This window comes from Panthera onca, chromosome C2 (assembly GCF_046562875.1).
Source record: "Panthera onca isolate mPanOnc1 chromosome C2, mPanOnc1 haplotype 2, whole genome shotgun sequence".
In the NCBI taxonomy this organism is placed as follows: Eukaryota; Metazoa; Chordata; class Mammalia; order Carnivora; family Felidae; genus Panthera; species Panthera onca.
In genome coordinates, this window is record NC_138347.1 from 128,734,441 (window position 1) to 128,761,888 (window position 27,448).

The 27,448-nt window shown below is 36.0% G+C and overlaps 1 protein-coding gene across 3 annotated transcripts in view; it reads left to right on the plus strand.

Annotated features, from left to right (window-relative positions):
• Window positions 1–26,577, plus strand: part of RYK (receptor like tyrosine kinase) — a 103,229-nt gene extending 76,652 nt beyond the window's left edge. For all 3 annotated transcript variants that reach the window (XM_078432332.2, XM_078432331.2, XM_060638713.3), the window contains 5 exons: window positions 4,770–4,902; window positions 6,158–6,267; window positions 6,422–6,581; window positions 25,083–25,219; window positions 26,142–26,577. In XM_078432332.2, the coding sequence (XP_078288458.1) occupies window positions 4,770–4,902; window positions 6,158–6,267; window positions 6,422–6,581; window positions 25,083–25,219; window positions 26,142–26,253 (652 nt within the window). In that variant the 3' untranslated portion in view covers window positions 26,254–26,577. The remainder of the gene's footprint in view (window positions 1–4,769; window positions 4,903–6,157; window positions 6,268–6,421; window positions 6,582–25,082; window positions 25,220–26,141) is intronic.
• The last annotated feature ends 871 nt before the right edge of the window (window positions 26,578–27,448 follow it).

The following is a 27,448-nucleotide window of genomic DNA, read 5'->3' on the forward strand; positions in this document are numbered from 1 at the left end:
CTCTGCGCTGTCAGCGCAGAACCCAATGTGGGGCTGAACCTCACGAACCGTGAGATGACCCAAGCTGAAAATCAAGAGTCAAATGCTTAATGACTGAACCACCCAGGTGCTCCGAAGATGTTTTCATATAATCATAATACCATTATTATCTTTAACAAGGTTAACAGGCTTCTTAATATAACAGAGCAATGTATCTAACTTTTTATATAAGTAACTATGAATTCATATCTACATTTAAAAAAGATTTGGAGCAGTTCATTGAATGGTTGACCAGGATCTTGTCATTAGGTCATAGTATGGTTTTTAAGAAATACTTGTAGTTCTGTATGAAGAACTTTAAAAAAAAAAAACAAACTCATATCAGTCCTCTTACAGAGCTATAACAAAAGCTCTATCTTCTGAAACAAAAAGGACTTAAATATCGTATCTCAACATGCTGCAGTATCAGTATTGGGGCAAGGTTTTTAAAAAGAAAAAAAACTACATAGAGTCAGCTTAATTTGTATGCCTATTGCAGATTTGGTTGCATATGTTTAAAAAAATGGGTCAGTGACCATCCCTGTTGGAAGATATTTATGGACTTCTGGGGAAACACACACACACACACACACACACACACACACAAGTGATGCATGCAAAAGGCATCATGCATTTTAATTTCTTTGTACTTTGAGCAGTTACTTTAGTTCTGCCAAAAAATAAGATGACTATGCAGAGTTTTATTTTTGAGTTTCATTTATACTTTGGTTCCTATTTGAAAGAATTTGAGAAGCTAAAAAGAAGGCAGCAGTAGTGAGAGCAATAAAATGGTAATGAAAGTCGAGTTTTATGGCTTTGTGATGGTGGAGGAGAAAACAAATAACCCAACAATAAGGATACAAATATTTTTGCTGTGATTGAACATAAAACATCTTTTAGTTTCTGGGGAAACATTAAAAGTTGATGAATCTCAGTATTAGAAGGGAAAGAAACAAATGTTCTTTGGGGGAGGAAAAAAGTTTTCCTAGTTTCAAATTCTCAAGTAGATGTCACATTAGGCTTATCATACTTGGGGCATTGATTAATATAATGAACAGATACACTTTTTAGTTTCATTGAGCATAAAAAAGCCCAGGGTGTCTGAAAAAATTGAACATACAGTAATGGTCGGACTGAGGATGTCCCATTGAAGGGTTAAAGTCAAGTGATTGAAGAATGTTACCTTCCATTGGTCTGATTCAGTCCAAGTATAGAACGTATTTACAGAGGAATGCATGGATAACATTCCTGAGATTATATTTTATAAAAAATACATTTTGTTTCCTTTGAGTAACAAAACAAGAACTGGATAATGGTCATTTAGAAATGTCCTTCTTGACCAGACTGGAAGTGCTTGATGTTCTATTCTGCTGACTCTGAGAGGAAGAGCCAAAAGTGTTTAATACTAGTATGTAATGTAACCTAGTATTTAGGTACCTACCTAGTATTCTTACCCTGATAAAAGGTCTGTACACTTCACAGAAGTGGGAAACAGGGATAAATGTAGACAAAGCCAAGATTTTCCCAAGAAGCAGTTTTATATCCACTGTAGCCTAGGTGCTTTGGCTGAATAACGTTCAGAGCAAGTATTTGCAGCATTTCTCATGTGGCTTTAGCCTGTACGGTTTTCCAGCATCCTATCAGGATGAATTAGCAGCCCAGGACACCTTAGGTGATGGAATGCCACATGCTGAATAGGGCTCATACTGGACATTCAGCGGTTGGGGAAAGTCTTCTAAAGGCAGATTGTCTAGTTTGGTCATGGCTAATTGTTCTTCCTGGCTGTAGAGTAATACCAGGACTCCTAGTTTTTAATGAGTATCATGGGTGCGTCTGTGCATTTATTTGTTCATTCTCTTATTCTAATTCATTTAGCACCAGTTTTGTACTTGGAACTCTGCTAGGCCTGAGGGACAAAAATGAACTAATGATCTTCAGTGTTCATATTGTACAACTTATCAAGCCAACAAAATACACTTAGTAAGAAATGACACCTCATTTCAGAATTTAACTTTTTAAAACTGGTTGTGGCACGCAATTCCACATGCAAAGCATGTTTACTTCATGTTTTAACATTCCAAGAGTAAGAATTGTAAAGTGTTGATATATTTTAAGTATTTTGAAATTCTTTTTATTCCTTTTTCTACTGGAATTTATGAGAATAATATTTACTGTAAATTGAAATACCTGTATAAATAAAAAGATACCAATTTATTTTAATTACATCCGAAGTGCTTCATATTAAAGTACTGTTGAGTTATTTCTGTGTGCAGTTTGGCTCTCCATTGGCCTGAAGTTGCCTGGTGGTGACCTCACACTGAGTGCCTCCCGGCCCTCACTCTGCAGGCACGCTTGGCAAGACTGAGAACTGCGTGCAGTTGTCTCATGTCCCCACAGAACCTTCCCTGTTTCTACCTTGTTCTTGCCTACAGCACCAGTATCTACTCTCATCCGCTCTTCATCTAGGTCCCGGATCTTCCTTTTTATTCTCCTTTTCTTTATAAAATGGATAGAATGAAGGCCAGCCATTTGTACTTTAAAACATGTTCATGCAGGGGTGCCCAGGTGGTTTAGTTGGTTAAGTGTCTGACTTTGGCTCAGATTGTGGCCTCACGGTTCGTGGGTTCGCGCTCCACGTGGGGCTCTGTGCTGACAGCTCAGAGCCTGGAGCCTGCTTCAGATTCTGTGTCTCCCTCTGTCTCTGCCCCTCCCCTGCTTGCGCTCTGTCTCTGTCTTTCAAAAATAAATAAAATATTTAAAAAATTAAAAAAAAACATGTTCATGCAACTTGTTACCTCTCCTAGAGGGCTTTTAATCCCCTGGTGATAGAGCAAATGATTTGATCTCAAACAGCAAACTTACTGTGCCTGGATAAAATACCTTTAACTCTGCTCAGTGAATTTCAGACCTGAGGAGAGGAGCAGAGAAATAATTTTGGGGATGTTAGATCAGGTAACTCTTCACATTACACCTAAAATCATTGTGTGCTCAGTTAAACCTGAATGCAAACCTGTTGTACTCATTTTAGTGTGCATGGGACTTGGTAAGAAAAGAGGCAGTGTTACTTCCCATGCATTCCTTCTTGCTCTCCCGGGAGGGAATATCCAGTGAGCCAGGGAAAAGCAAAGGGTTTTGGAACTGGATGAAGTTTTGAATTTTCTTCTCCATGCACTTGTTGTTTGTGCTTGGCAGATAACCTAACCTCTCTTTGCATGGGTTTCTTCACTCAACTGAGTGGGACTAATCATCACTGCCACTCTTAGGCTGTAATGGCAAGCAGAAGCTGTACTAGGAGGTTTTTTTGTGCAGGTCTACTAATCTCTTGAGTCCTCATTTTCTGCTGCTTAGGGGTCAGTGCTTTCCCTATTAGTAAGTCCTACATAGCAGTAGAGGAGTCCGCAGCTTTCACTTGTGCGCCGTTGGGTCAGAGTTGTGTGGCTGTGGTTTTAAGAGAGACACATGCTCAATTGAAACAATTTAGAAAAAAACAAAACAGAAAAAGCAAGATAGAAATGATCTAAAGCCCCACAACTCAAAGACAACAACTTTTAATTCTTGTCATATTTCTGTGCAGAGTTTTATTATTCTCCCATCTTTGAAATTATCCTGCACACATATGTAAATTTTGTATCTTGCTTTCATATAAGATAAACTTTTACTCTTCTTAACATCTCTTTGTGACCATTTAATTGTTATGTACTATCCTGCTATTTGGGTGTGCTGTTAGTTGTTTGTAACTTTTTGCTATTAATATTTCATTAACTATCCTTGTTCATGTAGCTTTTTAATGTTTGATATTATTTCTTTATTAAATATCCTTAGAGGCAGAATTTACTAAGTTAAGGAGTAGGATCGTTTTTAAGGCTGTGATACTTGTGTTATTTATCAAATATTTATTAAATGCTTATTTTCTATAGCACAGAATACAAAGCATTGGGCATAAAAATAAGAATTCATGTTTTTTCCCTTTTTGGCATAGTTGGGAAAATGAGATAATTATGTAAAAAGTTACAAACCTTGAAGAAAATTAAATTATTTCCAGGTATCAATGGAAAGAGGTGTCGTCAGGAAATAGGATGAAAGTATTTATGTGTGCCATGGAAATTTAGAGAAACAATACTGTTTACTACATGGTTGGCTTTATCTTGTACATCATAACAACATTTTATGGTTGGTATGATGCCATGTTAGAGGTATGGAAACTAAGGCCAGGAGAGATGGTTGCACAAACAGTACATGGTAAATTTAGGATTTGGAAATCAGATTCTAAGTCCCATGGGACCAGCTAAGGGCATCTTGGCTTTTGTGGCAGTTGCAGCCTCTCTGAGGCCTTCTTGATAGCATATTCTGGTCCATAGTCTGCATGGGGTCTGCTTTTCTTTAATGTGTTGATGGACTAAAGAGGATGTTATAGAAACACATCAAGTCATTTTTTAGATGTCTCTGATTACCCCATAAGAGTAAAGTTTTAGTGTGACTAGAGAGTGTCTTCAGAGAATCCAGTCCACAGGAAACAACTTTGAGTTTACAGCTTTTCCCTATCTATCCACCAAGTGTATATGTGGGAAACACTGATGTCTAGTTTTAAGGGGCATTTATAACATTATTACATTTTTAATGGTTATCATGTTTTTAAGTATGCTTGAGATTTTCTGGTTTTGTTTTAGGTTACCTTTATTGCTTTTTATTAAAAATAAGCCCTTGAGGTTTTAGATTTCACTTGTCTTTCTCCTGATTTCATTATTTTGTAGAAATCTTCTTCCTATTACGCATGTGTGTATAGAAGAAGGAGAAAAGCCCATGGTGATACTGCCTTACATGAATTGGGGGAATCTTAAGTTGTTTTTACGGCAGTGCAAATTAGTAGAGGCCAATAATCCTCAGGTGAGAAAAATTTGCCCCAATACTAATTATTTGCCGGGAACTTCTGATATTATCTTTGAAAATAGATGTTAACCTTCCTATATATAAACTGTTTAAAAACCTATAAAAAGAAACTCAAAATGAACTAGAAGATATTTATACCCTGTTGATTTAGAGTAAGATGGTTTATGATTCCTGTCTTAAAGGTTGCACTCTACTGATGGCTGAACTTTTGCCTTTTATCCATTGTGTGTTTATTTATAATCACCTCAGACCCTCTCTAACACCATCTCAGCCATTTTCGTGATAACTCTTTGAAGGCACTGGTACTAGATCTCCCTTGTAGGAATGGAAACACACTTGACAGAGTCATTTGGTCCATATTATACCAAAAGCTGGTCGTGACTGGAGGTCTAGATTATGGGGATAATGGATCTGTTTTTAATATGCTTGGCTATAAGATATCGATCACTTAGGAGTTTCCTTCTCTTTGCTGCTTGTGCACATGGCTGTGAAGCATTTGGTTATATTCCAGACACATTATGATGGTAGTGGTAGTAAAGCCTAGCTGGTATTTTGTTGCCTACTGTAACTTGTAGCTGTATTGTTTGTTTTAGAGTTTATAATGATGTACTTACTACAGTTGCCCAGAGAAAGTGGATTCAAATGCTGCATCGAGTGACCTATAAGTCAATATGCTTTGTAAATTGACAGGATTAAAGCCAGGGTTCCCCAAAAATTGTTGGAGGCTGCGGCCCATCAACATTACCTGAGGAAGAATTTCACTCCTTAGCCCACAGTACTAGCATACTGGCTCTAGAGGAGCATATCAGTAGTGAGAGCTATGACTTATATTAGTTTGAAAATGGTCTCCAGAGATAATCTCCTAATAAAAACTTTTGATTTTAAAGAACAGGTTATCAAATAATAAACATTTGAAATATTATCTTGAGAATTCGGCATTCATGGAACAGATATTTATTGGGCACCTATTGTAAGTCCTAGTTGTTGGGGAGATCTACCTAACAGATGAGAGAGACAGTGTGAAATAAATGGTAAGTTACATTACAGAATGATAAGTACTAGTAGATACAAATATTAGGGAGCAATGGGAACATATTCTTGGTCAAGAAGTAGCTTTTTAAAAGTCAAGTGTAGGTGTAAAGAAGTATTTTGGGATGGAGTAGGATTGTGGAATAAAATAAGTAGCTGCCATCATAATTTTTGTGCTAACTACAAGCAGTGTCTTTTTTTTTTTTTTTTTTTTTAACCACAGGCAATTTCTCAACAAGACCTCGTACACATGGCCATTCAGATTGCCTGTGGAATGAGCTATCTGGCCAGAAGGGAAGTCATCCACAAAGACCTGGCTGCTAGGAACTGTGTGTAGGTGCCATGAGCTTGTCACTGTCCTTTGATGTTTAGTTTTCCCTGGATTTGGGCTCTCTCCAGGAGTTACTGTGGGAATTGTAAGAGTAACCCTGATTCATATGTTTTAAGCAGTCTGATTGCATTTGATGCTCATGTCTTTACTTTTCAGGATTGATGACACACTTCAAGTTAAGATCACAGACAATGCCCTCTCCAGAGACTTGTTCCCCATGGACTATCACTGTCTGGGGGACAATGAAAACAGGCCAGTTCGGTGGATGGCTCTGGAAAGTCTCGTCAATAATGAGTTCTCCAGTGCTAGTGATGTGGTAAGTGCTGGGAATCTTGTATATCAATAGAATGGTGAAGAGGCTTTATGTTTTAATTTTTTTTCTATATATTTTTTTAAATTTAGTAACTGTTCCCTGAAATGTTTCATTGAGAAAGCAAGTGTAGTTAGCTCCAGTCAGCCAGTTCATGGAAAGATGCTGTGACTCAGACCATGGGCCATCAATGTGTGTAATCACGTTTCATCCTCAGAGTAACCCTGTGAGGGGGCTGTTAACACTATGAAGTAGCTAGACACGAATATCCCAGTTTTAAAGGTAGATACTAAGGCTTAGAGAGATTTCAGTATTTGGGTTTTTTTTTTCTTATGTAAGTCTCAGAAGAACCAAGTGATTGCCAGATCATAAAGATTTATTGTTCCTTTCAAACATCCTCTTCTAACATTATGAACTGTGTTATTTGTAATTCCCCAGATGCCACTCTCTTCCCTTTTGTCTGTTTCTGAGTAGTTCTGCCCACCAGAGAAGATCATATAGTGGGATCCTTTATACTTAGTGATGAATAGTTTCAGTAGCCACGTTTACTTGTGGGTATTTTGTAGACATTTTAAATTGCTTTTAATTTCTCACTTTTTAGTCTGATTTGAAAGATGGATTTATTTTTCTATCTCAGTACAGTTTGTTACTGTAGCTGAATAGAGATTAGGTAAAACTTTTGCTTATAGGTTCGCCCTCTGTGACCACTCAATGATACATTAGTATTAAATATAAAACCATAAGAGACTTGAATGCAGAGAGCAAACTGAGGGTTGATGGGGGTTGGGGAAGGGGAGAAATGGGTGATGGGCATTGAGGAGGGCACTTGTTGGGATGAGCACTGGGTATTGTATGTAAACGATGAGTCACAGGAATCTACCCCCAAAGCCAAGAGCACACTGTATACACTATATATTGGCTAACTTGACATAAATTTTTAAAAATAAATAAATATAAAATCTTATAGAATTGTTTGCTTTGAAGTTTCAACTGTAAAAATTGGGCTTACTATATCCTTGTATCTTGTGTTTACATCAATAGATTTTATTTATAATATAGGGTTACCCTTTTACTTCTAAGTTTGTGTGCTTTAAGGATTACTCTTCTAATGCCCTCATTTCCTTAGTTGTATTAGTGTCCTCTGGATGCTGTAACAAACTATGCAACCTTGGTGGTAAAACAAGAGAGGTTTATTCTCACAATTGAATTCTGGAGGTCAGATGTCTGATATGAAGGTGTAGGCAGGGCCATGCTCCCTCCAGAGCCCCTAAGGGGGAAACTTTCCTTGTTTTTTCCAGCTGCTGATGGCTGTTGGGATTTCTTGGCTCATGGCTGCATCTCTCTGCTGCATGTTCCTATCACCTTCTCTTCTGTGTGTGTCTGTCTCTTAAAACTCCTTCTGCCTGTCTCTTATAAAGATATTTATGATTGCATTTAGGACCCACCTATATAATCCAGGATAAGCTTTTTTTTTGGGGGGGGGGGGAGGGAAAGGTTGTATTTTCAGTTTTGATACCGATTTTTCTCAAATAATATAAAATGGGAAAGCAGAGTTTGATTTTAGTCTAGCACACAGCTCCTGTATGAATATCAGTAAGGACAAATTATGCTCTTATTGATATGTTTTGGAGGTTGCCAGATCTTTATTTAGAAGTTCTGAATTGTAGCTGGAATTCTTTGCCAGCTTCTACATTAAGCAAAGCTGTTTTCATGGGAGTGCAAATGAGTTTAACGTTTTTAGCACATAGCTTAAAACATAATATCAGTTAAACTAGAACTATATGGTTTTCAGATCTACCCCTTTAATAGAAAAGCCTACATCTGAACATTTTTGAGTGAAGAAAAGTAACTTTGTTCAATATAGCTTTTTAAAATTCTTACTCTATTGTTGATTTAAAAGATTAAGTCACTCATCTCTTTGGGATATTACTATTTTTTTCCATGGTTGATTTTTAAAATTTGTGATTTTGTTACTCATTGAAATATAGCATAATTGCCTTAGCAGAAATGAAGGGGCAGTTGGGGTGAACCCAAAACTAGTCTAATGGGCAGGAAATGGAAGATGTTTCTTAAATAACAAGTATGCCATGTAACTTCAAGAGATTGGGGATTGTTTGATTAATCTCTCAGTAAAAGGAGTAGTGATAGTTTCTATTTCAAGGGAATATACAAGATGGCCAATAGTGCTGTTTGCTCTTACAGTGGAAGCCCCTAGAAAATGCACTGCTTAATTTAATGTATTTAGCTGCGTAGGTATTCCACTCTAAGTTTGAGTAGTAATGGAATTATTTTTTATAACATTTATGATTAAATATTTCACAGGAACTCCTGAGTGAAAGTTAAATTAGATAATACACTTTCAACCAATGAAACTATAGTTAATAATACATCCCTAAGTGGGGTGCCTGGGTGGCTCAGTCGGTTAAGCATCCGACTTCGGCTCAGGTCATGATCTCATGGTTCATGGGTTCAAGCCCCGTGTCGGGCTCTGTGTGGACCACTCATAGTCTGCAGCCCGCTTGGATTCTGTGTCTCCCTCTTTCTTTGTCCCTCCTCTGCTCCCGCTTTGTATCTCTTACCTTCAAAAATAAACATTAAAAAAATAATAATACATCCCTGAGCAATGTGATCTACATCTCTTCAGCCGAGTACACTGTCCTGTATTAGCTGGTCAAGTCCCAAGTTGAGGATACATGGTTTACTTGAGCAAACATTTCAAAATTATATTTAGAATTAGTTACTTTTATGGTTATGGTATTTTATAAATTTTGCAAGAGTTCATATATTTTATGTAAGAATCTGTCTTCTATCAGAATGTAGTTGTACTAGATAACCTTGTTGCTTGCTGCTTGATCACTTGACAGCTTTATTTTTAAAAAATCTCCACGAACTTAATGGTGAGCAACTTAACAGCAGACTTACTTTAAAATCATAATTACTTTTAGTGTATCTTGGCATAAACTTACTTGAAATCTCTGTGTGCCCCAAATTCTTCTGGCTGTACTTAGAATGTGATAGTGAGAAAACCCATGGATTTACATTTAATATGGTTAGCTCCTAAAATGTTCAGATTTTTCTTCTTTAGATTCTTAGAAATTCATTTCTTTTAAAATATATGTGTGTGTATATATTTTCCCTTTAAATATCTTTTGTCTTGGATAGTTAAGATTAAAAGGAATAGGAACACTTTTCTGTGTCCTAGGACTGTGATGTCACACTCACTATTAGTGTATTCAGTTTTGTGGGATTAAATACTTTTTGAATTCTTACATTAAAACACAAATGTTAAAGATTGCTTGTTAACACTTGTATTGAAAATCTTTATGCATAATCATTGTTCTCTGTTCCCACTTTTCCATTATGGATGGAGTTGGGGGTTCAAAAGCTCCATTTGAAATGCTGGTTTGGGGCTGAAAAGCTTTGTGTGTAGTCATATGCAAGATAAGTAACGTAACTCCACTCCCAACAGAGTCCTACACATGTAAAATACACATTTCAGGTGTAAATGTAGCACCTAACAAATGATATAACTGCCTTGGAGGGGGCATTTTCTTTGTCCTTTAAAAGAGCCTTAACATTTTTGCTTTTTTTTTTATAGTTGAAAATTCTGTGTGATTTGTTTGGAAATACATTAATGTTTTCTATCTTAAAAATAATACATTGCATCTCTTGATTGTGTTTCCATAATTTTTACTGAAAAGATTCAATATTTCAGTATGTCAATATTCTTATAATGTTAATATCAGCTTTTAACTGTTGAACTTAGGAAATATGCACAACTAGATTTGACTGGTTATAAATCTGTTTTATTATTCCAAGATATGACATCATCTTAGGCATTCTTAAGAATTTCTGGATATTGTTTTTATTCTGTTTTCATCAGATATAGATACCACCATGGATTTTTGTGTGTGACTTTCTTTTCCTTTATTTGAAAATAGATTTCTTGATTTATATCTTCTTTCAATTATTTAGGTAATTATAGTAGCTAACATAATTCTGCTATTAAGAGACTACCTTCTATTAAGAGACTAAATGCAATCAGGAATGCACAATTAAGAGTTTCTTTCTTAGTACTTTTTTGTCTTTATAGTATTACATTGTTTTTAAAAAACATTTTCTTGGCAAAAACAAGTCAAGGAAATGATTTCCATGCTAATCTTATCAGTATGACTTACTGTAATGAGGAGACTCTAAGGTATTTGAACAGTTTTAGGGTACAGAGTAAATTAAAATGTGTTTCTTGTGCCTTTACAGTATTTATTTTGTGAACATTAAAGATGACCTAGAAGAAGGAGGGAAATTTAGTTATCTAGATCTAGGTATCTAGATAACTATATCTATAGCAGAGTGCTTCTTACTGCTCATTTGCCCAGTGTCACGGAAAGTCATTGCCCATGCCTTAAGCAGAAGAAATTCACATTGGTAATACACTCATGAAGAGTGGTCTTCTGAACTACTGTGGTATCAAAGAGAAAGGTACGGTTTTCAGAGAATATGTAGTATTTGGGGGAGGAGGGGTTTGAGAACTATAGCTTCTACGTTTTTTGTTTTTGTTTTATTTATTTGAAAGTTTTATAATTTATTTTTAAATTTATATCCAGGTTAGCATATAGTGCAACAATGATTTCAGGAGTAGATTTGCTTAATGCCCCTTTCCCGTTTAGCCCATCCCCCCTCCCACAACCCCTCCAGCAACCCTCTGATGGTTCTCTATATTTAAGAGTCTCTTATGTTTTGTCCCCCTCCCTGTTTTTTTTTTTTTTTTTTGCTTCTCTTCCCTTATGTTCATCTGTTTGTCTCTTAAATTCCTCATATGAATGGAGTCATATGATATTTGTCTTTTTCTGATTAATTTCGCTTAGCATTATATCCTCTAGTTCCATGCACGTAGTTGCAAATGGCAAGATTTCATTCTTTTTGATTGCTGAGTAATACTCCATTGTATATATATACCACATCTTCTTTATCCATTCATTCATCAATGGACATTTGGGCTCTTTCCATACTTTGTCTAATGTTGATAGTGCTGCTATAAACATGGGGGTGCATGTGTCCCTTCGAAACAGCACACCTGTATCCCTTGGATAAATACCTAGTAATGCAATTGCTGGGTCATAGGGCAGTTCTATTTTTAATTTTTTGAGGAACCTCCATACTGCTTTCCAGAGTGGCTGCACCAGTTTGCATTCCCACCAGCAGTGAAAAAGAGATCCTCTTTCTCTGCATCCTTGCCAACATCTGTTGTTTCCTGAGTGGTTAAGGTTAGCCATTCTGACAGGTGTGAGGTGGTATCTCATTGTGGTTTTGATTTGTATTTCCCTGATGATGAGTGATGTTGAGCATTTTTTCATGTGTTGGTTGGCCATCTGGATGTCTTCTTTGGAGAAGTGTCTATTCATGTCTTTTGCCTATTTCTTCACTGGGATAATACCTAATGTTTTTAAAAGTATGGAAAACTTTCTATTTTATATTGTTTCTTACTAATTTTAGAATAATGTGTAGATTCCCAGTATTTATTCATTTCCATTATAGTTGCAGATTTTACACATCAACAATCTTAGACTCATGATTTAAACATAAAATTCACATTTTAAGAGGAATAGAGTTGCATTGAATGGTGACAGATTGTAGCTAACACTTGTGAGCATAGCATAACGTATAGACTTGTCAAATCACTATGTTGTACACCTGAAACTAATTTGATATTTTGTGTCAACTGTACTTCAATAAATATAACTAAATAAAAATTAGCATTAAGAGGAATTGATATAAAGATATTAAGAAAAAACTGGAGAGGTGAAAGGATCATTCAGACATTAGGAAATAAAGATTTAAAGCTTAATATTATTAATATTAAAATATTGCTTAGTTGTATTTAATAGTATTATTTTAATAGTCCTAGTAGTATTTCCTGGGAAAGAGGAATAAATGGATTTACTTTAGGAACAGTTATTATTTTCAGAGGTGACTGGTTGCTGTCTTGTGATCAAGTATTGCCCTTGATACATTTTCTGTATTAGGCTTTCCCTAAGAATAGCTATTTTTTTCAGGAGGTCTCGTGAACATCCCTTTCCCTTTCCTTTCCCTTCCTTGTCCTTATCATTGTATTTAACATTCCCTTCAAATAGCCTGTGTTTTGATGGGGCAATGTCTAAGCAGCTGGTACTGTAAAGTGTCATAAATAGCAGATATGTGTAATGGCATGATAGGCATCCAATATTGGCTCTGCTGTCTTTCTTAATCACAGATCCTAGGGCAGTTTCATAGTAGAAGTCATGTCTTTTCAATCATGTATGACACTCTGTGCCTAAAGATTGCCAGTTTTTGAAGTTGAGTTAGCAGCATGTACTAAATTTGATATCTGATGCAGTCAGTGCATTTTGTATACAGTCATTGTGTATCTGGGTTTGTTTAGCTGGGATAAAAAAAATACTTGCCACAATGATAAATCTGGAAGAGTGTCAAGATTTTTAGGTAGACCATTAACCTTGAAGAATTGTTGAAAGGTCCATTTTAAGGGTGACTTGTATAAATTTGTTATATCTTAAATTTTAAATATTTAAGCTTTTTAAAAGTAATTTACTCCTGTACATATATATCAGTTATTGAAAAAGACCTAGAAACTATGTGTCTGAAAACTAAAATTCATAGAATAATAAAAGCTTTAGAAATTGGATATTTAGGAAGGAGTATATAATAATAACATCTGTACCTTGTGCACAGTGGATATCAGTTTTGAAAACTTGTGAAAATCAATTAATGTTAGTAAGTTAAGTGAACACTAGCTTTCTTTCACTGCTAGGAATATTCCTCCATGATATTTTGATCTTCAAAGTGAACTCTTGATCACAGGGAGTTGGTAAAGAAAAATCCATGATCCTTCCCCTAGTTTTCAGACCCTTCTGTTTCTTACCTCATCTTCCATTTTTAGCTTTATATTTTCCGTTGTACATTTCCTTATAGTCCGCATTTCATCCAATCTTGAATTCCTGCTGAGTCCAAATACACAAGGTACTTTTATGCTCTTTAATTTGGTCTTCTTTGGATATCCAGAAAGTCTTGTACCTGTCTAACGGCACCTACCACATGCTGCATTATATTTTTATGCATAAGTCATTCTTTCCAGAATGGGTAGTAGAAACTCTGCTTTACTTACTTTCCTTTAGCAGATGTTCCATAGTTACAGAATTGAAGTTGACATATATAGATATGCCTTTTTGGGTCAATTATTTTAAGAACATTCACAGCCAACTGTGTTAATCTTATCCTTAAGAGAGCTGTGTACTTGAATGTGTAAAAGAATCCTGAATGGCTCACACTGACCTCTTATCCTCTCTATTTCCATGCTGAATCTCACATTTCTTCTTGTCTTACTCCCACAGACCTTACTTCAGAGATTCCATCTGTTTTGACTACAGTTGTTATTTATGAGTAAATTTATTAATTGACTTTTGTCACTGAGGCTTCCTTCTTAACCATTAGATCTATTGCATAGATGTTTATTCTGCCTTTCTACTTGGGGCCCATATTTCCAAAAACTTCAGTGAAATCTTTGCTCTGTACTATTTAGTTCTGCTGTTGAGGTAAATCTTAAGTCAGTGTGAAGATATAACACAATTGAAGACAACAGGTAGAATATCTGGTTTGGGGGAAAACATGACTGATTTGATATATGGGGCATGTTGAGTTCAAGATACTAATGGATCAAATGTGGGTCTGGAGTTCTGGAACAACACAGAAGCAAGATATTAGAAATTGGACATAAGCTTCATTAAAGTGAGGATTGAATGAACAGGAGCATTTGATCCCAGAGGTAGTGAATAGAGAGAAAAGAAAACCAAGGGAAGAATATAGGGAATATGTAGTATCAGTTAGTGAAAAAAGAAAGATGAATAAAGAATTAAATTGAATGTTGCATCACAGAAGCCAAGGAAGGAAATAGTTTCAAGGAGACTTTAGTCTATAAACATACCTGCAGTGGTCAGAGAGGATTAGGAAATCATTGAGGACATTTGAACGAGTGGGTTTAGTAAATCATTAAAGATATATGTGATTGTTGTGGGGTCTGTGGGAGATGAGGGGGGGGGTGGCAATAAGTAGATTACACTTGGAAGAAGTACAGCTGTTAAGAGGAATGAAGTGATCTTAGCTTGATGGGATGGCAGAATTAAGAGAGGTTTTGTTACTTTTTTGTTTTGTTTTTTATTGGGTTTGTTTGGTTTGGTTTTTAGGCCAGGGAAACATGAAAATAAAGAGATTGACGTGTGGTTTTTGGAGGGGCAGCCCAAGAGATGATAGGTGAAATGGGCCCAGGAGGCCAGGTGAAGGTGTAGTCTTGGCATGGGAGGAGGAATACCTTTCTTCTGAGATGGGAGTAAAGTGAGAAGTAGAAGGAGAGAGAAGATACAGGAAGTTCTTGAAGAAAGATCTCTCATTGAGCTGTGGGACAGCTTCAGGTTGCTGAATATATGTGTAATTGGTGTCCACAGATTGAAGGAGAGGGACAGAAAGAATGAGAAATAAAGACAAATGTTTCCAAATTTGGTGAAAACTGTAGACCCACAGATCTAAGAACTGAGCAAACCCCAAACCCAAGAAGCAAGAAGAAATGAAACCACAGTACATTATAATCAAAGTTCTCAGAACTAGTAGCAAAGAGAAAGTCTTAAAAGCAGCCAGAAGAAAAACATTAATATACAAAGGAAATAGGAAAAGGATGGCAACAAATTTCTTACTAGAAGCAATGCAAGGGAGAAGACAGTTAAACAATGTTTTTAAAGTACTGTAAGAAAAAAATCCTATGAATATAGAATTCTATACCCAGTGAACATATCTTTCAAAAATGAAGGGGAAAGAAAGACTTTTTAGAAATACCAAAGCTGAAATAATTGTCATGAGCAAACCCACATTACAAAAAATATTAAAAGAAGCCCTTTAGGAACCAATGATACCAGATGGAAATATGGATTTATACAAAGGAATCAGAGACAGAGGGGCGCCTGGGTGGCTCAGTCAGTTAAGCATCTGACTTTGGCTCAGGTCATGATCTTGTGGTTTGTGAGTTCGAGCTCTGTGTCTGGCTCTGTGCTGACAGCTCAGATCCTGGAGCCTGCTTCAGATTCTGTGTCTCCCTCTCTCTCTGCCCCTCCCCTGCTCACGCTCTCTCTGTCTGTCTCTCAAGAACAAATAAACATTAAAAAAAAATTTACAAAGGAACCAGAGAGCACCAGAAATGGTAACTATATGCATAAATATGTAAATTTTTTCTTACTATTTGACTCTCTTTAAAACATAATTGAACACATTTCAGTGTTCCTCTCTCATTGATAAAATAGAAAATTGGTAAGGATATAGATTTGAATGACAGTGTCCACCAACGTGGATCTCATTGACAACTACAAAACACTCTACCCAACAACAGCAGAATCCATATTCTTTTCAAGTGTACATGGAATATTTGCTGAGATAGACCATATTCCAGTCCATAAAAGAAATCAATAAATATAAAAAGATTGAATTTATGCAAAGTAGAGTTTTGTGAACACAGTGGAATTGAATTAGAAATCAAAAATAGGACTCTAGAAAATTCCCAAACATATAGAAACTAAATAATACATTCCAAATAACCCATGTGTCAGAGAAGAAATCAAAAGAGAAATTTTGGGGCACTTAGGTGACTCAGTCAGTTAAGCGTCCGACTCTTGATTTTGGCTCAGTTTCTGAGATTAAGCCCCATGTTGGGCTCTGCACTGACAGCCCAGAGCCTGATTGGGAGTTTCTCTCTCCCTCTCTACCCCTTCCTGACTCGCATATGTGTGTGTGTTCTCTCTCAAATAAACTATTAAAAGAAGGAAATTATGAAATATTTAGAATTGAATGAAAAAATATATTTCAAAGCTTGAGGGATGCTACTCAAGGAGGAATATATACACTACTAAACATCAATATTAGATAAGAAAAGTCTCAAATTAGTGATCTTAGTTTTCATCTTAACAAACTAGAAAAAGAGCAACTTAAACCCCAAGTAGGTAGATGAAAAAAGATAATATTATAGACAGAAGTCAGTGAAATATGAAATAGAAAAATAATAGAGAAAATTAGTGAAATTGATTTTCACTGTGAAATTGTGAGAATATCGTTTATGATAAATCTCTCACCAGACTAATCAAGAAAAAAGAAATAAGTTGCCCATTAACAATATAATGATAGAGGAAGGTGACAGCATTACAGGTTCTTTGCAAGTATTAAGTAGTAAGAATATTATGAACAACTTTTTCCCAGTAAATTCACACACTTAGGTGAAGTGGACAAATACTTTGGAAAATAACTTTCAGAGCTCACTCAAAAAGTAGATGATCTGAGTAGCCCTATAAAGAAATTGTTTAGTTAAAAACCTTCCTGAAAGAGAAGACTCTGGGTCCAGAGTGAACTCTAGGGCACTGGTATTCTAGACATTTAAGAAAGAAATAATACAAATTCTATACATTCTCTTCAAGAAAATTGAGGAGAGAATACTTTCTAATTCATTCTACAGGGTCAGCACTACTTTGAAACATCACCAAAGATCAGAAGAAAAGATACTAGATTATTATTTCTCATGATCATAGATGTTAAAATTCTAAACAAAAGTTTATTTAGCAACTAGAATCCAAAATATATTTAAAAAATCACTTTATGACCACATTGGCTTTAGCCTGAGTATACAAGTTTGTTTACCGTTTGAAAATCAAGCAGTGCAATTTACTGTATTAATATACTAAAAAAGAAAAACTATATGATCATCTCAATAGATGCAGAAGAAGTATTACGGAAAAAAATCCTCAATTCATTCCTAATAAAAATTCTCAACAGTCTAGGAATAGAAGAGAACTTCCTCAATCTGATAAAGGACATCTACCAAAACAAAAACACCTATAACTAACATAATACTTAATGCTGAAAGACTGAATTGTTTTTACCTAATAACAGGAACAAGACAAGGATGCCTACTCTCCATCACTTCTCTTCAGTGTTGTACTTGAGGTTCTAGCCAGTGCACTAAGGCAAGAAAAGGAAATAAAACACAAGGAAAGATTGGATAGGAAAAAGTGATTATTTGTGGACAACATGATCATCTATGAAGAAAATCCAGTGTGATATACGAAATAGTTACTAGAACTAATAATCAAGTTTAAAAAATGTTAGGATACAAGATCAATGTGTAAAAATCAGTTGTATTTCTATATACAAATAATGAAAAATCAGAATTAAAAGTTGTTTTGGTCATTCTTATTTTATTGCATATATTTGACATAACATTGTAAATGTAAGGTTATAACATGTTACTTTGATACATTTATATATTGTAATATTGCTGTTACAGTGATATTTATCATATAATTACAGTATTATAGTCTATACTTGTTATACTATGCATTAGATCACTATGGCTTATTTACCACTCATTGCAAGTTTGTATCCTTAAACAACATCAGTTTTATCCTTCACCCGTCATCCTCTGGTAACCACCATTTTACTCTCTATTTTTTATGAGTTTGACTTTTTTGGATTCCACATATAAGTGATAGTGTATATTACTTACCTTTCTCTGACTTATCTCACTTAGCATAATATATTCAAAGTCCATCCATACTGTTATAAATGGCGGGGTATCCTTTCTTATGGCTAATATTCCATTGTATATATACCACCTCTTTGTTACGCATTCATCTGTTGATGGGCATTTAGGTTGTTTCCATATCTTGGCTATTGTGAATAATGCTACAGTAAACATGGGGGTGCATTTATCTGTTGAAAATACTGTTTTCATTTCCTTTGGCTGTACCTAGAAGTGGAGTTACTGGATTGTATCCAGATCTATTTTTAATTTTTTGAGGAACCTCCATATTGTTTTCTCTACCTAGGTTTTTAAAAAACATATAAGCATTAAAAAACACGAAATTCTTAGGAATACATGTAACTAAAATATGAAATATCTACACAATGAAAGCTATAAAACGTTGTTAATAGAAATTAAAGACCTGTATAAACAGAGAGTTATACCTTGTTTATTGATCAGAAGACTCAATATTAAGATGTTTTCTCCAAGTTATCTATAGATTCAACATAGTCCCAAACAAAAATTTTGCAGGCTTTTAATTTTTTTGGTAGAAATTGACAGATTGATTCTAAAATTGATATGGAAATGTGGAGGACCTAGAGTAGCCAAAAGAGCTTTGAAAAAAAAAAAGTTAGAAGTCTGATTTCAAATTACAGTAATCAAGACCAGGTAATGCTGGCACTAAGTATTAGGAGAATGAAAAGGCAAGTCACACTCAGAAAATATTTGCAAATCATATGTCTGATACAGGAAATACATGCAGAATATATAAAGAACTCTTAAAACTCAGTAACGGGCACCTGGGTGGCTCAGTCAGGCATCTGATTTCAGCTCAAGTCATGATTTCGTGGTTCGTGAGTTCGAGCCCCATGTCAGGCCATGTGCTGACAGCTCAGAGCCTGGAACCTGCTTAGGATTCGGTGTCTCCCTCTCTCTCTCTGCCCCTCCCCTGCTCACGTTCTGTCTGTCTCTCTCTCAAAAATAAACAAAAAAAAAACCCTCAGTAACAAAAATAGGCAAAATATTTGAAGAGACACTTTACCAATGAAGATGCATGGCAAATAAGCACATGAAAATATCAAGTTCATTAGTTATTAGGAGAATGCAAGTTAAAACCACAGCGAGATAGCATTACACACCCATTTGTATGACTAAAATTGAAAAGACAAGTGTTTACAAGAACATGGAAGAAGTGTAGTGTTCTTCTGCTACTGGTGGGAATCTAATACATAATGGTACGTTCGCTTTGGAAAACAGTTTGCAGTTTCTTAAAAAGTTAAACGTATCTACCATATCCAGTCATTTTGCCCCTAGATAGATGAAAGCATGTATCCTTGCCAGTACTTGTACACAGATGTTTATAACAGCTTTCAGTAACTAAACCAGAAAATAATCCAAATGTCCATCAACAGGTAAATGGATGAACAAGCTGCTGTATTCATATAATGGACTACTATTCAACAATGAAAGGGATGAACTGTCAGTACATGCTGTGTCCTAGATGAGTGCCAGAATCATTACTCTAAGTGAAAGAAGCTAGGCAAAAAAGTGTACTCTTTGAATGATTCCATTTATAGAAAATTCTAGAAAATGCAAACCAGTGACAGAAAGCAGATTAATGATTACTTGGGGATGGTAGGGGTAGTGGTGGGGAGGGGCAGGGGGAAAGGATTAGAATAGAAAGAATCTTTTGGAGGTGATGGATATGTTCATTATCTTGATTGTGGCAATGGTTGCAGGAATATATACATGTATCAGCTTACCAAATTGAGCACTTCGTGTGCAGTTTATTCAGTGTCAGCCAAACTACAATAAAAATAAAAATAAAAACTATCTTTGTTACCTGACCACCATTTGCTAACACATTTAAAATTAATTCCTAAGTTTGCTGGATCTTAAGACTGAACAAGGACTCTTGTTTATAATACTGAGTTCCAGGGTGCCTGGGTGGCTCCGTCATTGAGTGTCTGACTCTTGGTTTTGGCTTAAGTCATGATTGCAGGATTGTGGGATTGAGCCCCATGTGGGGCTCTGCACTGAGCATGGATCTTGCTTAAGATTCTCTCTTTCTGCCCCCCTCTGCCCTTCTCCCCTGTTCTTGTTCTCTCTCTCTTTCTCTCTCTAAAATGAATAAATGAATGGATGGAGAGAAAGAGTGAGTTCCGGACTTCAAAATGATTAGGATAGGACTGGGGAATGTGTACTTGTCACAGACACCCTAGATGATTCTTCTCATTAGTCAAGCTTAGAAAACACTTGACCCAGATTAAATTAATTGCACTTTGGTCATCTGAATCCATTTTCATACGTGAGAAGGGGTTGTTAGGTTTCTAGTACTAACAGAAAGGCCAGCCATAAAATACCTGATTGTCCTGCTTTTATTGAGACCCTTTAGAAATGGACAAAATTCTTTTCTCAACAGTATATAGTACACTGAGGTCAGCCTTGCCTTATAAATTCCTGAAGTAACAGAATGGAAATCTCTGAATAGACCCAGCATTAGTTAATATTACATTTAAAAAGCAAAAAAAAAAAAAAAAAAAATCTTATTTGTATACCTTTTGACAGCTCACATCAGTATATGTTGTTAGTGAAAAAAAAGTTTCATGTCCTATATATTAAGCTATAAAATAACACAAGTTGGGGGAAGAGAATATGACGAATAAAAGAACACTTGTTATTCTCTAAATGTTCTTTAAACGGATATAGCAATAGCCTTTCATAAAACTCTGGAAAAAACAGCTTGACCTTCTTATTGCCCCCTTTCCAACGACGTCAAACAAAAGGAAATTATAGAATAAGTCTGTCTAAATTTTAAATGGCTTAGTTATCGGAAGACTTTAGAGAGCAATTTTTCCACAAATCATCCTTGTGCTGTTTGGTCTTGATTTTTTTTTTTTTTTTTTTAAAGGTTGGTGAGCCAACATGTAATTAATCACTTTTGTTGGCTTTTAAGGAAATGAAACTGCAGTGTACCCTTTGGCTTTATTGTTCTTTTTTTTTTTTTTTTTTGGTGTTTATTAGTGTTGCAATATGTAATATGAGAACCTTAGGTGGAAGCTTAGTGAAAATAATGTGAACAGAACAATGCAAAAGAAGTAATTTTTTTACAGTCAGCTTATGCACATTATACTATTTTCATACCCGTGTATGTCCAGATCTCAGATACCAGCAGCATTACTGTGAAAGTCCCTTACAGTCAGAAATTGATAGAATGTACCTCCATTGTCAGTGGGTGGGGTTATTCCTTGTGTACAAAATGGCAGTATCCACTTGTTACTAATTCCCATTGTTTATTCCTCCAAAATCTAGTTTGGATTATTCCTTTTCCACAGCTGCTGCCACAATCCAGTGAGTAAGAACAGGCCCATCTCATCTCATGAAGAAAGGGTGAGAACACCCAACCAGTTTTACTTCTTTGGGCTCTATTGCATCAGGGTGGTGAACTGCCTTCCATATGGAAATTGGACATGATTTTTAAAATTATGTACTACTAATTATTATCATTATTAAAAGTTCACCTAGAGTGAGCCTTTAAGATAGATAAATACCTAGATGTATGCAGGCACCTTCCTTTAAATTTTATTAATTTGAAATCATTTTTCCATTTTTAAACCAGCAGTTTTAAGGAAAATTCCAGTAGGCTGTCTCTATGGAGATTTTAAAATTATACATCCCTCCCCACCTGTCCTCCCTTTCTCTCCACTCTCCCCTGCACTCCATCCACCTGTCGTCCCTTTCGCTCCACTCTCCCCTGCACTCCATCCCCCTTCAAAAACCTAGACCTCAGGGATGGGCATTGCTCCACCCTAATGATCTGTTAATGAAAAGGATACTGAGTTCCAAAGGCTTATTAACTCTTTGGTTTTGGTATTTAAGGGTATGCTAGCCTCAAAATGAGTTGGGAAATATTCCCTTCCTCCATTTTCTGAGAAGAATTTGTATGGGATTGTGTTATAGGTTGAATTGTGCCCCCCTAAAAACTAGGTTGAGGTCCTAAACCACAGTACCTTAGAATGTGACGTTAATTGGAAATAGGGTCATTGCAGACATAGTGTTAAGATGAGGTCATACTCAATTAGGGTGTACTTTAATCCAGTATGACTAGTGTCCTTATAAGAAGAGACACAGACATGGGAAGGGAGAATGTCAGTGAAAACAGGCAGAGTGAGTTGCCACGGCTGTAAGCCTAGGAACACCAAGGATTTCTGGCTGCCACCAGAAGCTGAGAATAAGCTTCTAGACTCTAGAACTGTGAGATAATACATACTGTTGTGTAAGCCACCCAGTTTGTGGTACTTCATTATGGCAGCCCTAGGAAACTAATAAAGGTTTGTCTTTTTCTCTTTCAAATTTGGTAGAATTCACCCAGTGAAACTGGATGCAGTTTTCTTTGTGGAAACATTTTTAACTATGCATTCAATTTCTGTAATAGATATAAGCTACATACATTTTCTGTTTATTCTTATGTCTACTTTGATAATTGACATCTTTTGAGGAATTTGTTCATTTCATCTAAGTTAATTGAATTTATTGTCATAAAGTTGAGTTCATATTTTTTGATGTAATGATGCTCTTTCATTCCTGGCATCAGTAGTGTGTGTCCTTTCTTTTCTTTGATTAGTCTAACTTAGTGGTTTTCACCTTCAGCTAGGGGCATTTTTACCCTCCCCACCAGGGGATATTGAGTAAGATCTGGAGGTAATTTCAGTTACCACACTTGGGGCATCTAGTGGGTAGAGGCCAAGGATATTGCTAAGGATCCCACAAGATACAGGATAGCCTCTCACAGCAAAGAATTATGCAGCCCACAATATACATAGTGCTGAGGTTGAGAACCCTCTCCTAGAGTTTACAGCGTACACCTTCGACTTTCAAATAATATTCTACCACTCATGTTTAATGGTAGAGCATTTATAATATTTCCACTTAGTATCTCCTTCCATCCTTTATGCTACTGTGGACATACATTTTACTACTATATACATTATAAGCCCCACAATACACTGTTACTGTTTTTGCTTTAAACAATCTATTAAAGAAACTTTAAAATAAAAAAAATCTAGTTGTTACTCATGTTTTTAGTATTATTCATTTTTTTGTGTAGATCCTAATTTCCATCTCAGCTTCTGTTTGTCTAAAAAATGCTGTATTTTTGCCTTCATTTTTGAAGTATATTTTGGCTTGGTATAGAATTCTCCATTGATAGTTTTTTAAATATCCTAAAAGATATCTTTCCACTGCTTTTTTTTTTTTTTTTGCATAGATTATAATAAGAAATAAAGCTATTGTTCACTAATATAAGGGTTTTTTTAAATTTGTATACTTTAGGGAGTATTTCTCGATTTTGTTATTGAAAAATAATTACTTAAAATTTAATGCACCATGCTCAGATTTTGTACACAGACTCATTTTTGACTCGTGTGTTTTTCTTTTTCTTAATTTTTTTTCTCCTTCACTTAAAAAATTTGGTTTTTGGGGCCAGTTATTTCTCTGGCCTCAGTTTTTCTTACCTGTAAAATTGGGCTACCAGTGCTTCTCACAGGTTTTTTGTGAGAATTAGATAACGTAAAGGATTCAAAATGTCTAGAACAGAAGGGACTCATAGACACGATACCATGGTACACAGATATCTTCCTCTTCATCCAGCTTCAGCTGTTCTGACCTCAGGGTTCACAAGTGGCAGTGGATCAGTGGGAGTTCCTGCTCTGAGCCCTTTCTGACCACATGGCAATAACTCTGTGTAGACGTGTTGCCTGCCTGCTGCACAATCCCTGTGAGCCAGGATAGCAATCCCTGTGAGCCAGGGCCAAAATGGGGAGTCCTGCTTGGACCATGAATAAACACTGTTGCCACTGCTTATGATTTCTGTTCTTACTGACAGTTCACATGTTGATTTTAAATAAATCTGATCTTTTACTCAAGCAAGGTCCAAAGATGTTTTTTCAAGATACTTTCATTTATTAATTTAAATTATTTGAATATAGTAAAAATCCATGACATCTTATATTTAAATAGTTTACATATTTCATGTATTCAGAATGCCCTTCCTGCAGTTAGGCTTAAGTTTTATTCATTTTCCACTTTTCAGTTGTGGACACTAACTATAGTTATATAATGTAACAGATTTTTCATTTTAGGAAAATCTTAGATATAATTAATGGTGGTGGGTGGTGGGTCTTTTTTTTTTTTTTTTTTTTATGTTTATTTATTTTGAGAGAGAGAAAGTGTGAACAGGGGAGGGGTAGAGAGAGAGGAAGATACAGAATCCAGAGCAGGCTCCAGGTTCTGAGTGGTCAGCACAGAGCCTGATGCGGGGCTTGAACTCACAAACTGCAAGATCATGACCTGAGCTGAAGTCAGATGCTTAACTGACTGAGCCACCCAGACGCCCCTAGGGTGGTGAGTCTTGTAATCAACAGTAAAAACAGTTCATTCCAAGGGATCTAATTACCTTAGAATATATAATAATGATATTCACATTAAAGGGTGCATTCATTAAAATGCTCTTTTCTTTTTTCTTTCTTTCTTTTTTAATGTTTATTTTTGAGAGAGAAAAAGAGAGTGTAAGCAGGCTAGGGGCAGAGAGAGAGGGAGACACAGAATCCGAAGCAGGTTCCAGGCTCCGAGCTGTCAGCACAGAACCCGACACGGAGCTCAAATTCACTAACTGTGAGATCATGACCTGAGCTGAAGTTGGACGCTCAACCAACTGAGCCACCCAGGCGCCCCAAAATGCTCTTTTCTGTCTCAGAGAAACTAAGTAGCTATCATAGACTTCTTTTGGTAGATGTTTTGCTTCCTTTAAGATTGGGTGCTATTTTCGGTTCATCCCTGGTCATGGGCAGCAGCAGTCTGCCCATGTTGTAAATGTTGCCTCATCGTGTTTCTCCTCCTCTCCTTAGTGGGCCTTTGGAGTGACACTGTGGGAGCTCATGACTCTGGGACAGACACCGTATGTGGACATTGATCCCTTTGAGATGGCTGCGTACTTGAAAGATGGCTACCGAATAGCCCAACCAATCAACTGTCCTGATGAGCTGTAAGTGTTTCTGAATTTGAAGACATGGGTTTCACTCCATTTATGATACTGGGATAAAAGAAGAGCCGGTGTCTGTATTCATACAGAGACTTTCCTTTAGAGAATAATGACTCTTTGGATTTGAATTAGACTCATAGAGAATCGCAAAGTAAACCAGACTCATTCACTCTTTAATACATTTGTCATTAGAACATTTTATTGTTCTTCTATTTGTAAGTCTAATCTGAGAGACTAATAATGTACATAGTAAGACAGTACTGAATACTGTGTCAGTTATTCTATGTAGAGTGAGTATCTGACTTTTATTTATACAGCCTTAGTTATAAAAAGCCTTTCTCACTGTCATCTTACCTTGTCAATTGGCGTCAACTGATATGTAAGGAAACTGCTCCAGGCTAGTGACTGAGATAGTTCCTGTTTCCTGCTTTCATCGTGTAACTTCCCATATAAATTATGGGATTGAGGGGGGCAGGAGGCTATTCAGGGGTGATTGGGTGCACACGTGACTCTGGTCTCAGTTCCTGAATCCCCCGAAGCTTTATACACCAAGGTGAGGTGGCAGCTTTTGCACTGATTTCACTGTAGATGTAGGGTGCTTAGAGCTTAGATAAACTTTCTACTTCCTTCAAGTTCTTTCTCTCAGAAAACATGGGTTTTAGGTATTTATATGAAATCTCTGTATTTGCTGATGTATTTTGATATGACATCATGAAGAATGGAAATCCACACATAAAATCCAGGTAACTTGTTTTAGTTTCTTTTCATTTTAGAACTGCCAACATATAGTAATATTCATTGGTTTTTAATATCATTTTTTCCATGCCCACCTTTAGACAAAAAACATAACTGGCATCAAATTGACCAGAAGATTAGGAGTACTGTATTATCATTAACCCAATTTTCCATTTGTGTCACTCTGCAGATTTGCTGTGATGGCCTGTTGCTGGGCCTTAGACCCAGAGGAGAGGCCCAAGTTCCAGCAGCTGGTACAGTGTCTCACGGAGTTCCATGCAGCCCTGGGGGCTTATGTCTGACTCGCTTCTCACAGTCCCACAGCATCAGGAGCACTGTGCCTGTCGGGGCTCACTTGGAACCAGTCATAGATGCTTCGTACATCATACAACACCAGCAGAAGCACATGTCTTCCGGAACACCGTGCCTTAGGAATGCTTTAGAATCTGAACTTTTAAAGACAGACGTAATAATGTGGAATATTTTCTAGATATCATTTTTATTAGGTTGAACTGAAAAGCCTTTTGTAAATTTTTTGGCCCCAAATTTTTTAAAACATAGTTACTTTGGACTAGGGGTACATTCTTACAAAATAAATAAACAGTTTTAAAAATTGTTTAAACACAGATATTTGAAATAGCTATCTTAGTGCCAACTGCTTTTTATTTTTTTACTTCGTCAAGGTAATATAGGTGATTCACCTTTAAAATTTTTTTTTTGTTTTTTTTTGTTTTTTAATATTTATCACTAGTCTTGGGAATGGTTTGTCTTCAAGATACATTACTTTTTCCTTAGGAAAAGAAAAACAGCATAAAAAGATGTCTGGTTTGCCTTGTACAGGAAAAGGCAATATTAGAGGAAGAAAACTGTGGGAAAGCTACGGGGAAAAAAATGAAAAAAAATTTAGAAATAGAAGTCCTTTTGTGGGAAACTGTTCTTTTTTTAATTTTTTAATGGAAATTATTTCTGCTTTCTTATTTTGGGGAAAGTAGAAGCTGAGTTCATTGAAACATCTTCAGTTGGGCAGGAATTAGTGTTTCTGTGAGCTGGAAGTAGATTTGGGGCAGGTCAGTAGTAAATGATGGCGATTTTATTTATTTTACTCTCTGAGAAAAGAGATAATACAGTTCCAGAAAGTGAAATCATGTTTCTAAGATTAAGAATCCCTTTTATTGCACCTAGGGTAGTGCTATGCACAGAATGGGTGCTTGAGTTGTTCTGGGTAGTGAAGAAAAAAGAAAGTAAACTGGTAAATTTTGTGCTAATCTTCAAGACTGGCTTAAGTATAAAGTTATTTCTTAAAACACTTGAAAAATTAAAGGATTTGTTTTATATTACAACAGTATTGAACATATTGTTCATAATGAACAATTGGTTGTGTTTGATAAGTCTTTGAACATGTAGCAACCAGCTAGACATCCGTGTAATCAGGCTCTGAAGCCCTAACACAGTTACAGCTGACTCTACTCAACATCCAAAGTCTAATAAGATGTTGGG